Source organism: Podarcis filfolensis (genome assembly GCF_964270895.1).
Source record: "Podarcis filfolensis genome assembly, chromosome: 13".
Taxonomy (NCBI): Eukaryota; Metazoa; Chordata; class Lepidosauria; order Squamata; family Lacertidae; genus Podarcis; species Podarcis filfolensis.
In genome coordinates, this window is record NC_139615.1 from 22074376 (window position 1) to 22090759 (window position 16384).

A 16384-nucleotide genomic window follows, 5' to 3' on the forward strand; every position below is an offset into this window, starting at 1 on the left:
ACACACCTTCATGGCCTAGGTTGAGCCTCGAAAACTTTGAGGATACACATAGCCACTATCACATTCTTTAGTAGACCCATGTTTTTCCACCGATTCGTGCTGTGACTTCATGGTCCTCAGGGCAATTGAAGGTTGGAGTTGACTGCAGCCTCCAAGTAACAAAGGCCACAAGCCTATTTCTTACGAGCTGCTGTCCCAAATCCATATGAAACTTAAGTCAATTTGCTGGTCCAAGTTCGAGGCCTGGGTGTTCTTTGCGGCATACGTTATAGCCTCCTTTAGGCCGGGCCCCCAAAACTTTAAAGATACACGTAGCCGCCATCAGCTTCCTTTGTAAAGCCATGTTTTCCTCCAACCCGTGCAGTGACTTCCTGATCCGCAGAGCTAGTGAAGGTTGGAGTAAACTGCAACCCCCTAGAGCCGAGGGCCATAAGCCAATTTCTTACAGGCTGCTCTCTCAAATACGCATAAAGCATAAGTCGATCTGTTGGACCAAGTTTGAGGCCCGCCTCTTTTCCGCAGCATATGCTAAGCCAATTTCTTACGGGCTGCTCTCTCAGATATGCACAAAGCTTAGGTCAATCTGCTGGACCAAGTTTGAGGCCGGCTTTTTTCCGCTGCATATGCGATCGCCTTTTTGGCGCCTTGAGGGTCGGTGAAGTAGTAGCCGAGGTTAATGCAACTGGGTCAACGTGCGGCCTCCTCATGGAGGACATGCAGTTGTCCGAAGCTAGCACGACAGTGCGGATACGTCAATCCAAAACGGATCAGGCAGGTAGGGGTTCCCTCGTAAAACTTACAGCTTCAGCGCAGCAGGGCCCATACCCGGTCAAGGACACTAAATGGTACCTTTACCTCACACTGCCCAGTCCTGGCCCACTCCTGGTTCACGAGGATGGGTCACCTTTGTTGAGACACCTATTCACAAGGGTACTCCGCAAAGCTATTGATGCCTGTGGTTTATCTTCCCAGGATTATGCTGCACACTCATTCAGGATTGGCGCCACCACAACAGCGGCGCGCTTGGGTCTGCTGGCGGATAGGATTAAAGAAATGGGCTGGTGGAAATCCGATGCTTATAAAGGTTACATTCGCTAGTATGCGCTCCGCTGCATTACCTCTACTTACCCGTCTTTCTCTTTCCTTTATTCTCAGCCGTTCTCAGAAAAAGTGTTTGGATTTGCGGCCACAGTATAGTCCATTGGGCCCGTGTCGGCTAGCTGCGGCCTCACCCCTAATCTTGGGTTGCCACCTGGAGTGCGAGTTTCCTGGTTTTCAAGACGAGGCATGCGTTGGGAAGAGCTTGTGCCATTGCTGAGGGAGAAAGTCGCCATGTTTGGCCCTCCCGACATCCTTATCCTTCAATTAGGGGGAAATGACCTTGTTAACAGAAGAAGTGCAGACTTGTCATGGAACATAAAAAGAGATTTGGATGAGATTGCTCCCTTGTGTCCCGGAACAATGGTGTTCTGGTCCTCCTTCCTGAAGAGAGTGGTTTGGCGCGGTGCGCAGAACTGTATGGCCATTGAAAAATCCAGGAAACTCTTAAATCGTGCAATAGCCCATTGGGTGCGCTTTATGAATGGCCGAGTCATTTCTCACGACCATATCCGGATTGGCGATCAGGCCTTGTACCGGAATGATGGGGTTCATCTTTCAGACCAAGGGAATGACATTTGCTTAAATAGCATCAGCAGCAGCATCAGGGATTGGTTACAGCTGTGAGGGTATTGGCGGCGAGCCTTTTGGGCTCGGGTGGCAGTTAGGCATTGGAATAATGTGTTGTGGTGTGTCGAAGGGCTAGGTGTGGCCATCGCCTGCACCTTCAATTTTGGGTATTCCATTAAAGGAATCCGGCGGTCGTGTATTCTGTCCGATGCCTGCGTGGCGGGAGGCCATGGCACGACCCTCGGTGACATCAGGGGAGAGCTTATAGTTGTATTAGCATCAACAGGCTCCACCTACTGGTGAATAAACCCCCCTGTTTTAGACTCACCCCTCTCTGAGGGGGTGGAGTCAGCTGACGTAATCCAATGCCTAAGCCAATACCTTTTCACTTGCTGTAATCAATAAAGTTGTGGCCTTTTCTTGCCCATTAACCTTATATCACGTGTCCTTGTGTTTTCATTCCACTACGCGGGGATCGGGTCCTCGAACCACAACTGAAAGCTACATTTGACCTGAGACTTAGGTTCCCCATGCTAATATTTTATAAAGCATATAAATAATACTGCATAAATATTTTAATAATAACAAAAAATAATAGCAATAACAATAAAAGGGACATTCAGTAATTAGGCGCAGTGTCTTAAAAGAGATGTAACCATCCTTCAAGTTATGTGAAATGTGAATGAACTGTGGGTGAACTAAAGTCAAGTTCTGGACACAGGGAGCCTGGTCCTGTCAACTGAGTCCCACCAACTATTGACCACCATGCAAACAGGGCGGAGGGGGGATGTAGACTATTGAGGGAGGGAGTTGTAGCATTTTGTTAATGCATGATGTAACTTCAGAAGCCAGCAGGACACTGGGAAAACAATTTCCTTCCCTATCATTATCAAAATTAGTGGTTTGCATTGTCTTATGCAAAAGATATCCAGAGATCAACAATGAATTTGAAAAGAGATATTAGAGCCTTGTGTTGTTCAGAACTGGATCGAGGCATTGACAGAGCTCTATCGTATTGTTGTTTCAGCGTGTTTCCACCAGCTGACTCCACCATTATTTTATAAACAAAAATATGTATACTGTGGGTATCTCTATTCTTCATTCCTTCTCTCGATGCTCTTATTAGACAAATGTTTTGTTCACTCTTCATCAGGTATCTCCATCATCAACTATTTTTTACAACAATTCTGATTTACAGAATTTGAGAATTCTGAAGGTAACTCTTGCATAGTACCACAAAGCTATTGATACCTGCAGCCGAATAGATAAAAACAAAGATATTGAAAATAGAAAAAGAGTACTAAAAGCTTATACTTCTCACTCATGCTTAGAGTATAAATCAGTGAATGTTCTGATCAGGGAAACTGACAAAAAAAGGAGCCATTATGTCAATGACCAAGATACTAATGCAGAGATTCCCTAACAGCAACAAAATCATCCGCCATTCAAGTGACTATGTAGCAAAACAGATAAAAGCCATATATAATGCTGTAGGTGGAAGCATGAAAATCTGTATTTGGAGGGCATCCTTTGTCAATGGGATTATACAGGTGGTGGTGTTGCTGCTCGTACTGGTGTGTCATACTGTAGGCAATACACATTCTATTAACTGCAGTACACTTGACGATCCCCTCCCTATACCTCATAAACTTCACCAGCCAGGAGACCTTGTCATCGGTGAGATTGTTTCTCAAGTCTACTTTCACTATAATAGCCTGTCTTTCGAGGAACAGCCTATACATGTATTGATTGATGAACCTATGTAAGGAAACATTTCTTTCTTCGTCTGTAATAAGTTCATGTGACATTCACCATTATGCAGCTTTGTGATTAAGTAACTATTTTTACTTTGTGTGAAAAGGTGGTATCCCCACAGTATTTGGACTACTGTTTATTTTTGCTTTCTGCATTATGTTCCTGTTAAGTAATCACGAATAGCCTTTCCACCAGTCACTCCACAGAAATAAATAGATAGTGTACATTTCTGTAGGACTTCTGCAGAATAACAACATAGTAGATTGTGCTCTTGTTATATTATGTTACTCCTGTTCTTTCCACATTTTGTTTCCTCTCACCCTTTGCCACTATATATACCCTCTTCCCTGCACTTCCAATCTTCTGATTCTTTCAATATTTGATTTCATATTATAATTTAGAAATGCCGCCATGTTTCATTCCTCCAATTGTTTCCAGCCTATTCCCATTTTACAAAAGGGCAAACCTGACTTTGTTTCTACAACTTAAAATGCTCTGGAGGGGAAACATGCAATCAAAAGCGACTTACTACTGGATGTGCAAACATGACCCCATTTGTTATTCATACTTTTAAATTTAAAAGTGCATTATTAAAGTGCTACTTTTTAGTTCATCTTAATGGTATTGTTTCTGTGTCAAGGAAATTACTCCAATAGCCGCAGGGAGCAGTTTCCAAAGCACTTTTACTATTCCAAAATATTGCAAAAATTTAGTTCTTGCTATTTCAGATACAGTGCCTTACTTTCTTAATTTCACCAAGTTACATTTCTTCAAACTATAATACCTTATGGTTTTAAGCTGATACTTGAAAGCATGTAGATGAGTACAATATATTTGTTATTGTAATAGTTGTTTCATGGTTGTTTTTCTTTTTACTCTAAGTCTTATTTTATATTTGGTGTTAGCCACCCTGAGCCCAGCCCGGGGAGGGCAGGGTATAAATAAATTATTATTATTATTATTATTATTATTATTATTATTATTATTATTATTATTATTATTACAGATCTGTGCCTAAGAACTTTCAGCACATCCTGGCCTTAGCATTTGCTGTCAAAGAGATCAATGAGAATCCCAACATTTTATCAAACATTTCCCTGGGATTTCACATCCTCAATAGCTACTACTCTACAAAGATGACCTACAAAGCCACTCTGAGCCTGCTTTCATCACAACATAGGTTTGCCCCCAACTTCAATTGTCACAAAAAGAGCAATCTGATAGCTCTTATTGGAGGATGCATCTCTGAAATTTCTACCAATGTGGCCATAATTTCAGCCATTCACAAGACTCCACAGGTCAGCTGTGTGCATGGGGCATAAAGCTTTCATATTTGTTACACATCATCTTGATTTCAGTCAAACATTCCCTGTGATATTTTGCTTAGAAAGCTAATTGAATGCATACTAGAAGGCAGTACAATCAGGTCAATTCAATGCTTTTTGGATAACAGTCCCAGATCAGGCCAAAAATTAATGTTGGGGCCCCATATCATCAACCACAGTTAAATTTAATGAAGGCAAAATATTGTATCTAGGGGTGAGCTCCCATTGCTCTGTCCCAGCTCCTGCCAACCTAGCAGTTTGAAAGCGTGCCAGTGCAAGTAGATAAATAGGTACTGCTGCGGCAGGAAGGTAAATGGTGTTTCCTTGCACTCTGGCACTAATCACAGTCCTCCGTGCACCAGTAGCAGTTTAGTCATGAAGGCCACATGACCCGGAAAACTGAAAGCGAGATGAGCGCTGCACCCCATAGTCGCCTTTGACTGGACTTAACCGTCCAGGGGTCCTTTACCTTTACCTTTTATTGTACCTGCTTTGGCAGCAGTAAATGTGAAAGGGATCTCCAGGTTAAAATTGATTTCAAGCTAAAATATATAGCCGAAAAAAGTCTCCAGCAGCAGTAAACAGAAACATAGTTTCTAATTCATAGAAAGTACCTTGAATTTGTCCCTGTCTCAAGGGGTCTCTGTGGGATTTCAAGGATCTGCCCTGACAAATGCAGGGTGGATAAAACAGGTGCTGTTTCAGCTGTGATTTTACCCCACTACACACAGTATCTCACAAGTCTTTTCTCTAGGGGTGTGTGGCTTACTGCTTCCAGGTCTTGGTTCTGAACTATAAAATGGATGTAAACAAACTGGAAGCAGTGCAGGAAAGGTTGGCATTGCTCTCAGAAATAAGTACTTCAAGGGAAAAAATTCTATAGGAAGTGCAGAAAATTAGACTAAGGGAGAACATTATAGCATTCTTCAAATATTCGTAGTACCACAAAGGACAGAAAAAGAATATTGGGATGAATTTATTAATAGTAAAGTTAATCGATAGAATCAATTAGCAGAGGGAGGCCTTCAGACAGTGGCTATAGTTCTTGCATCAAACAGGGTGGCATAAAAGAACACCACACATTATGACTGTATGATTTGAAAAATATATATTTTTATTTCAGCTCACTTATGGATCATTTTTGACAACAGAGGATGACAAAAGACTATTCCCTTTTCTGTACCAGATGGTACCAAATGAAGCTCACCAGCACAAAGGAGTTGTGAAGTTACTTCAACATTTCAGATGGACATGGATTGGGCTCATGGCTGTGGATGATGACAAAGGGGACAAGTTTTTACAGAAAATAGTGCCAATGCTTTCTCAGAATGGTATCTGTTATGCCTTCATTGTAAGACTACCGAAATACTCTTACGTAGATGAGTATATTGATATGCTTATAAAGCAATGGGAAAGCTATGTAACTGTCATCGAAAGAAATGTCAATGTATTGCTCATATATGGAGAATATCCATCCTTTCGAGTTTTGAGACTATTGCTGTTTCTCGCACCCTTCTTGCCAATGCCTCCTATTAATAAAGTGTGGATTATTACATCCCAATGGGATTTTGCATCACTATCTGTTCAAAAGATATGGGATATACAAACTTTTCATGGTTCCATTTCCTTCACAATTCACTCAAATCAGCCCAAAGGATTCCAAAAGTTCATTCAGATGGTTAGACCTTCCTGGTTTAAAGGAGATGGTTTTATTCAGGACTTCTGGGAACAGGCATTCAGCTGTTCATTAAATGTGTCTAAATGGGAAGAGAAGGAAAAAATCTGCACTGGAGAGGAGAATCTACAGAACCTTTCTGGAATTCTGTTTGAAATGAAGATGACTGGCCACAGCTACAATGTCTACAATGCTGTCTATTCTGTGGCACATACTTTTCATGCTATGTATAAATCCCATTCCAAACACAGAAGATTGGAAGAAAGAGACAGACTTTTTTTTCAGAATGTGCAACCATGGCAGGTAATTGCAAATAAACACTTGTAAAAGAAGTCCAGCTTTTCCTGCAAAATGAAAGAGGATTTTAAATCTACATAAAACAACTCCACCCAAACTGTTCAACGTTATCTTTTCTTTTTTGTAAATTCAAATAGAAATATTAAGTCGCCCCATGTATTAACCCCAAAATGAATAGGACTTCCTTTGTGAAGCTCCTTGAAATGATTTCAATGGCGTGTGTTTTTGTAGCTTTGTTTATAATCGCTTTTTATATAGGTCCATCAACTTCTAAAGAGGGTCTCATTTAACAACAGTGCTGGAGACATTGTGCACTTTGATGACAATGGAGAACTAGTTTCAGGTTTTGATATTACAAACTGGCTAATGTTCCCTAATGGCTCAGTGGTTAGAGTAAAAATTGGAAGACTGGAACCTCAGGCTCCCCAGGGCACAAAGTTATCTATTCATGATGAACAAATTGTGTGGCATCATAGCTTTAATCAGGTGAGACTGCAGATGCTCAAACATTTTAAAAGTTCAATTTCAACCTATTCAACTTTCTAGATGTAGTTCCTTCCCTTTTTTGTAAAAATCCATATATTATATTATATTATATTATATTATATTATATTATATTATATTATATTATATTATATTATATTATTATATTATATTATATTATATTATATTATATTATATTATATTATATTATATTATATTATATTATATTATATTATATATTATGTCATAATAAATTTGCCTAAAGGGGGGGGTATATGGAAATAATTCTTTTTTTGAAAGAGTGAGGTCAGTTTCTGTCAAACAAATATGCAAAAACAACAGTGTGTTAGTACAAACTGTGACTATACATCTAACTCATTTTACCTTGAGCCTGATGGTTAGGGCTCAGGCAGGATAAGAAAGAATTTTTTTTTAATGTACTGAACTGGTGAGGGAAATGTTGAAGGACTGCAGCTGAGCTGAGAAAGGGATTAGAGGACAAAATTAAAGACACATCATAGGCTGACATATGGGGCAAAAGATCTATGAGATCAGCCTAAGGGTGCTGAGAATTGTAGATCTGTGAGGGGCAAATCAAGCTCCCCAGGATCCTTTAGGAGAAATTTTGTGATTAAAAGTATTTTAAATGTATGTTAAATGATGACTCCATGCAGCAGTATAATCTCAGGTCTGAGATGAGCCCTTTCATCCCAACCCATTAATCATGACCACATTGACCCTCCATCACCCTCTACATCTACATCCTGGGAGCTGACTACAGGTACACATCAGGATTCTGAATCATGTGGGGATCCAATACAGGTAGAGAAGGCTCCCCAATGCAGACATTCAGCCCTCAGCATGTGGAGAGTAGTAAGAAGTGAACGCTACAGAATGATTGAGTAGGAGTCTCCTGCCAAGCTATTCTAATCACATGGAGGTGAATTACTGAAGAGGCTAATGTTTTATTGCCAATTTATTATTCTTTGCAGGTGCTGCCCTTGTCTGTGTGCAATGAAAATTGCAATCCTGGCTACAGCAGGAAAAAGAAAGAAGGAGAGAAATTTTGCTGCTATGATTGTGCTCTGTGTCCAGAAGGGATGATCTCTCATGAGAAGGGTAGGAGATATAATGTAAAGATATGAAGAAATGTTCATAATTATTTGAGAATGATTATTCCTTGAATATATGTGAAGTGGTTTGACAACAGCATTTCAAAACAGAATCCACCTAAAAAAAATTAAAGTGTGTGTAACAGCATCAGATAGTCAATAGGACAAATCTGCTCCAAATGATAATGATGATGAGGATGCTGTTAAATGTGAATAGTATTCCTATATCAGTGTAATATAGGTTATTATTATAACCACATTACAGATGAGGACTAAGACAGAATATCTGCTCACCTGGGGCCCTGGGTGGGCAGCCTTTGCTACATTACACGGCCATAGTGGGTCCAGGGGCCCCGCCATCTTTGGCACAGTCTTAGCCAAACCTACTCTTTCCTGTCATCAATAAAAGTTGTGGCCTAATTCAACCCAATACCAGCCTCAGTGTCCATTCTTGTGGCCCTTCCTACACCTGCCGTGGTTATCATTCACCTGTGACAGTAAAGACAAGAGTACAGGACAAACCACAAACACTTTTGGAAGCACAAAAGCTTATAATAATGAATTATTGCTTGTTCTATGCCAGTCGTTTCTCTTAGAGTTGGTCAAATAAAAGGAAAGGAAACAAAAGGAAACACTTTCACGTTATAGGATGACATTACTTCAGACTGGAGCCTATGAAGCCAGGAAGCTCACTGGCAGTGGTTCTCCAGGATGTCAAGCAGGAGTCTTTTCCAGGGTCCCTTTGCATACAAAGTAGATACTCTACCATTGAGTTTCAGCTCTCTCTCCCCATCCCCCATTTTACAAGTTTGTTTTTTTTAAAAAAAAAGATATTTATTAAAATTTTCCATTTTATACAAACCACAAAGAAAAAGAAAAAAGAGAAAAAAATTAAAAAGAAAAAATATTAAAAACACATAAATTTCATATCATATTTTCCAATAACATATTTCCCTGACCTTCTCATACCTCCCCTTCTTGTATTCCAGTTCAAATTGTTCATCCAGCAAATCCTTATCTCATAGCATTACAGCTATAAACCTTATTTTCTATCCATCTTCTTAAATTATTGTAATTTATACTTTAACTTATGTACAAAAAAGAACTATTTTTCATATTCTTTTATACCATTACAGCTAACCACCCCTTAATTTCAATCCAACATCACTCAGTATTCCTTGATGTTACAATATTTTTGCAAATAATCTTTAAATTTCTTCCATTCTTCTTCTGCCGATTCTTCTCCCTGGTCACGGATTCTGCCAGTCAATTCTGCCAGTCCCATAAAGTCAATCAATTTCGTCTGCCATTCTTCCACAGTGGGTAGATCTTGCGTCTTCCAATACTTTGCAATGAGTATTCTTGCTGCTGTTGTGGCATACATAAAGAAAGTTCTATCCTTTTTAAACACCAATTGGCCGACCATGCCCAGGAGAAAGGCCTCTGGTTTCTTCAGGAAGGTATATTTAAATACCTTTTTCAGTTCATTATAAATCATTTCCCAGAAAGCCTTAATCCTAGGGCATGTCCACCAAAGGTGGAAAAAAGTACCTTCAATTTCTTTACATTTCCAACATTTATTATCGGGCAAATGGTAAATTTTTGCAAGCTTGACTGGGGTCATGTACCACCTGTATATCATTTTCATAATATTTTCTCTTAAGGCATTACATGCCGTAAATTTCATACCTGTGGTCCACAACTGTTCCCAGTCAGCAAACATAATGTTATGTCCAACATCTTGTGCCCATTTAATCATAGTAGATTTAACCGTTTCATCCTGAGTATTCCATTTCAGCAGCAAGTTATACATTCTTGATAGTATCTTAGTTTTGGGTTCTAAAAGTTCTGTTTCTAGTTTGGATTTTCCCACCTGGAAGCCAATTTTCTTGTCCAAATTGTAAGCCTCCATTATCTGAAAATAATGAAGCCAATCTCGCACCTTATCTTTTAGTTTCTCAAAACTCTGCAATTTCAATTTGTCACATTCTTGCTCCAAAATCTCCCAATATTTTGGCCATTTGGCCTCCATATTGAGCTTTTTCTGAGCCTTCGCTTCCATTGGTGATAACCACCTTGGGGTTTTGTTTTCAAGTAAGTCTTTATATCTTGTCCAGACATTAAACAATGCTCTTCTGACAATATGATTTTTAAATGCTTTATGAGCTTTAACCTTGTCATACCACAGATATGCATGCCACCCAACCATTTTACAAGTTTGAACTAAAAAAATCTAAGCAGCTTTTCCCTTTTCCCCCGCAGACATGGATGCCTGTGTCAAATGTCCAAAAGAACAGTATCCCAACAAGGACCAAAGTCAATGCACTCCCAAGGTTGTAAACTACCTCTGTTACAAAGAGGATTTAGGGATCATCTTAACTATATTGGCGATTTCTTTCTGTTTGATCACAAGTTTAGTACTTGGAATTTTTATGAAGTACAAGGACACTCCCATAGTCAAAGCCAACAACCGAATGCTCACCTACATCCTCCTCATCTCCCTTCTCCTTTGCTTCCTCTGTGCTTTGCTCTTCATTGGACAGCCTGGAAAGGTGACTTGTCTTCTCCGACAAACAGCTTTTGGCATTGTCTTCTCTGTGGCCCTTTCCTCTGTGTTGGCAAAGACTATCACTGTGGTTCTGGCATTCATGGCAACCAAACCAGGATCTAGAATGAGGAAATGGATGGGGAAAGGACTAGCAAATTCTATTGTCCTTTCCTGCTCCCTCATTCAATCAGGAATTTGTACTCTTTGGTTAAGTACATCTCCCCCATTTCCTGATAAAGACATGCACTCACTGAAAGGGCAAATCATTGTGGAATGTAATGAGGGCTTACCTTCTATGTTTTATTGTGTTTTGAGCTATATGGGCATTCTGGCCATTGTCAGCTTTATTGTGGCTTTCTTAGCCAGGAAGTTACCCGATAGTTTCAATGAAGCCAAGTTCATCACTTTCAGCATGTTGGTGTTTTGCAGTGTGTGGTTATCCTTTGTTCCAACCTACCTGAGCACCAAAGGAAAATACATGGTGGCCATGGAGATCTTCTCCATCTTGTCTTCTGGCGCTGGATTACTGGGTTGCATCTTTTCCCCAAAATGCTACATTATTCTGCTGAGGCCTCAGCTGAACAACAAGGAGCAACTAATAATAAGAAAAGGTGATAGAATATAAGGCTGTATCTCTATTCTTCATATATATATGAATGCCGATGCTAGGGATCTCAGGGATCTTAACTAAGCATCCCTTCTCAAATTCCTTCTCAAATTCCTACGAATTCCTATGAATAAAGTTGTGCTGACATTTGGTTCCTCTATTATACCTCCTACCATGGTTTTGCTCTAACACAGTATACGGTGGTCCACTGACTCCTTCCTACCCCCATACCTAAGGAGAAATTGAGTCACAATGTGTGGCATTTACCAACTATGGGTGAAAAAATGCTTTGCCTGTTCTCATTTTCCTGTGGCTATTTGTAAAGTGATGCTTCTGTAAGCATTCTGGCAGTGGTTTATATTTTTACCAGATATCATGTTCTTAAGAAGTTTCTGTCCATTTCCACATGCATACAGTGAATTGGAAAAGTACTGCAATATAATATAATGTAATGAGGGTTCCAATGCTACATCTTTTCTTTTGTTGTCTTTTGTCTTGTCTTGGGCTATATGAATTCCCTGGCTTCATCACAGTTTCCCTTCCTAGGAAATTCAATGCAATCAGATTGCTCATTTTTCAGCTTATTGATCTTTTGTTGTGCTTGAATTTATATTCTTCCAATACTAGGTACACTCATTCTGTTTTGCATATTACACACATTCTAACAACAATGAATAGGCATGTCATTAATTGCAAACCTAGCTCCATGGTCACTTATTGAAAAAAATAGAAAACAAAGAGTATTATATTGATTTGAGTTCTTTGGAAGCTGGAAGTTGTATATAAATATAAAGTAATTACTATTATAAATTAATTCTTATTATAGTGAGGGAAGTTTCCCATTATGAAATATTGATGATGAATCTGGAAACAACTTGCCTTCTACGCTGGGTCAAACTGCTAAAATATTAATTAATTGTGCTGTGTTTCAACTTTCCGCCTTCTCTCTTGAAATTAACATAAATGAATCTGCTGCTTTATGAGAATCTAGCAGCCTTACAAGACCATAAGCTTAACATGAGTCAACATTATAAAATTCAATAGCAGAAATATAGTGTCCAGTGTAATAACATCACTCTATCACTTGGTCAGACCCCATCTGCAGTACTGACTCCAGTTCTGGGCACCACATTTTAAGAAGGATATTGTCAAGTTGAAAGGTGTGCAGAGGACAGGAGCCAAGATGATAAAGTGTCGACCTCATGAATAGAAAGGGAAAGGAATATTGACAAAATATACATAAATAAATTAGGATTGAGATAATAAGGAAATACAGAAAGATATAATGAGAATGAAATGAAGTGTTGTGAGGTCGGTGGAAGTCTTTGTTTTATCAACTTTGGTTATGTAATGATGAATACAGTGTTGGGAATATGTCTGTCTTTCTTCTTTTTTCTTTGTCCTTTTTCTTTGTTTCATTTCTTTTTTCTTTGTTTCATTTCTTTTTTCTTTTTCTTTTCTTTCATTCTTTGTTTAGTGTTTTAATCTGTAAGATTTGGAATTGTTTCTCTTTTGTTTTGGTGTATTGTTATATTTTGTTGTTAATATTAATAAATATTACTTTTATTTTTTTTAAAAAAATATGATAAAGTGTCTGAAAACCAAACCTTATGAGGAACAATGGGAGTTGGGTATGCTTAGCCTAGAGAACAGAAGACTGAGAGGGGGATATGATAGCTACCTTTAAATATCTGAAAGGCTGTCTCGTGGACGATGGAGCAAACTTGTTTCCTGCTGCTCCAGAGGGCAGGACCTGAACCATTGGGTTCGAATTACAAGAAAGGAGAATTCAACCCAACATTAGAAAGAACCTTCTGACAGTAAGAGCTGTCTGATACTTTGTTCCACTATTGTGGAAAATGGTGGTCGTTCCTTCATTGGAGCTTCTTAAACAGAAATTGGATAGCCATCTGTGAGGGTTAATTTAACTGTGATTCCTGCATTGAAGGGGCTTGGACCCTTGGAGTCTCTTATACAATTCAACAACAATTTGGTTCTACCTGACTTTCCTCATTCAGAGAAAACCAATTACCCATGACTGCAAGCTTTTAATCATACCAATAGCATACCAAAATGATTTTTTATTAGTCCCACTTCCTTCATCCAGGAAACATAACGATTGGTGCTAAAATTCACCAAGAGATTCCTGCATTACAGGCGGTTGGACTAGATGACCCTTGTGATCCCTTCCAACTCTACAGTTCTACAATTTCATTATTTTGTGCGCCACTAACTGTTTATCATATGTCAAAGGAGAAAATAATAGTTGTAATATTCAGGGCAGTGGGACTCCTAGCAGTTTCAGAATGCACAAGGCAACTTGAAATGACAACAGCACACAAGGGAAATGATAATAATCCCTATCATTGTCAGAATTACTGGTATCTATCCTCTGACACAGCAGACATCCAGAGCCCAACCTGCATATGAAGAGAGGCATAAGAAACCATCAACAAAGTTGGATATTAGACATAGGCAGGAGTCTGTCATTCTTTTGGGTGTTCATTTCCTCTTTACATGTTAGGATATTTTTTCAGCAGCTGATTAAGCCCTAGTTTTTAAAAAATAATAATAATAAATAAATTCCATGAGTATCCTTGTCCAATTAACTTTCCACTTCAAAGTTTCTTACTGTGAAAAATCAAACCTCCTTGGCTAGATACAAAAACATATACATATGCAGGCATCCACACACATGTTGTTGCATCATAATACAGCTTATATTATTTAATATCTTATGCTGCTTTGGATAAGTGGATTGGAAAATCTTAAGAGTATACTTTTTCCCCCCTTTGCAGACCAAAGCAAACTTATTGGTATACATACCTGAACAGATGAGGGATTAGAAATAAACATACTTCTCAGTGAGTCTTGGAGGATAAACTGAGTAGATGAAGAGAATACCTTGATCAGGGACACTGATGGACAAGGCACCGTTATTAGTTCTGAGAACAGGGTCTGCTTCACAGATTCTCAAAGAGGTCCTTCTGCTAATCAGCATAGAGACAGAATCATCCATCATTCAAGGGAAGCTGTAGCAAAACAGATAACAGCTACATATAATGTTGTAAATGGAAACATGAGAACCTATGTTTGGAAGGAATGTTATGCTCACAAGCTCATGATGGTGATGCTTTTGCTACTTGTACTGCTGTGCCCTACTGTGTGCCAGGCACATTCTATTAATTGCAGCATCTATGATGATCCCTTACCTATACCTCATGCATTTTACCAGCCAGGTGAACTTGTTATCGGTGAAATTGTTTCCCAGGTCTTCTTCCTCTACAATAACCTCTCTTTCACAGAACCACCAACACAGATCTTGATTGATGAACCATTGTAAGGCATCATTTATTTTCTCTTGCTTCTGTAATATATTAAGAGAATAATAGTAGAGAACACATAATTGTGCAATCCTGCATTTTTGTCATGCTTTCTATATTAAATTGTTCGGCAGAAACCACTAGTATGTTTTCCTTCACCATCACCATTGAAATGAATGACTACTGTGTATTTTTTTCTTTCTTTTAATATATCTTTATTGATTTTGAGAATATAGCTATAAAAAGTCAATAAGATGTACAAATCAATCAAAAGACTATTTAAAACCCCATAACCGTAACTGTGACTGTGTGAAGTACAGAGGTTGCTTACATCATATTCATCTTCAATATTAAGGGATTGATGAGTAAGAGCTTACATCAAAGTGAAATCAGATCAGAAGCCAGCAACAGTAACAGCAAAATCAGTTGAATGCCTACAATCCATTTCTATAGTGTTTGTGCAGGATAACAACACTGTATATTATATTTATTATTTAGTTACTGCCCCATTTCTCTTTTTTCCATATTTTGTTTCCTCGTTCTTAATCTCAAATGATGCACTCTCTTATGCCCTTCCAATCATCTGTTTTTAAAATCATTTATTTCAGATTATTATATTTTAGAAATAACAGCATGTTTCACTCTTCCTGTTGTTTTAACACTTTCATTTGAAAAGTAAAGCAGGCTGGACAGGGAACCACAACCTGACTCTAAAAAGGGTATGCATGTAATACCTGTATTTGTAAACAGAGTTAATATTTATCATACTTTTCAATTCAAAAACACACAGGCACAATATTATAGGGGTCTACATTTTTTTAAAAAGTTATTTGTGAATTGGCTGCCAAGTACCATGCACTAGTTAGTCTGAGATATAATATATATAGTGAATTGCTTTCAAATATACGTTAGTTTTTTGAAGCCTGTAAAGCTCCCTTTTGTACTTTTCACTTGAAATATCTTCTCTGTTTTCATCTGTTTATGACAGATGTTCTACTGTATTTATGCATCACAGATAATAAAAATGCACTGTTGTCAGTTGCTTCAACAAGGTCCATATTATTGTATATTTCTTGCTTCACTGTATTGCATAAGATAATAAGAATATCACTGGAAATAAGAGTTTCACTCTCCTCTAAACTAGAACTAAAATCAGCTCTAAAACATTCTTTAAAGAAACTGTTAAAAACATTCTAAAAACAATTAAAATCATTCTCAGCCAGTGACCTCAGTATCTCCAGGATCAGTTTTTTTAAAGTCATGAAATGCTTGGGTAAACAGGAATGTTTTTCACTTGTTGATGGAAGACAGCGATGGGGGAGAGAGAGATAGACCTCACTAGGAAGGCATTCCACAGATGGGCAACCACCATGGAAAACCCTTGGTCAGGATCACTTCCAAATGCGTTGCACTCAGTTTCATCACCACCAAAGCCACCATAGACTCTGAGATGGTTGAAGGAACTCTTTTTAGGTATTTGGGTTTCAAGCTATTTAGGGTTTCATATGATAATATGAACACATTGAATTTGGTCTAGTAGCTCACTGACAACCCATGTCCATTGGAAGGCTAGCAGTCACAAGTTGTTTGC

At 38.6% G+C, this 16384-nt stretch overlaps 2 protein-coding genes across 2 annotated transcripts in view; one reads left to right on the forward strand and one right to left on the reverse strand.

Moving 5' to 3' along the window:
* Window positions 1-16384, reverse strand: part of LOC310746597 (erythroblast NAD(P)(+)--arginine ADP-ribosyltransferase-like) — a 420131-nt gene that overhangs the window by 175553 nt on the left and 228194 nt on the right. The gene's annotated exons all lie outside the window — the stretch shown is intronic.
* LOC310747382 (vomeronasal type-2 receptor 26-like) lies at window positions 715-11488 on the forward strand (the record flags this gene model as incomplete). Its single annotated transcript, XM_083581745.1, has 7 exons — window positions 715-1097; window positions 3284-3430; window positions 4544-4721; window positions 5872-6726; window positions 6979-7206; window positions 8196-8322; window positions 10578-11488. 7 exons carry the CDS (start codon window positions 715-717, stop codon window positions 11486-11488), a joined length of 2829 nt encoding a protein of 942 aa, XP_083437871.1.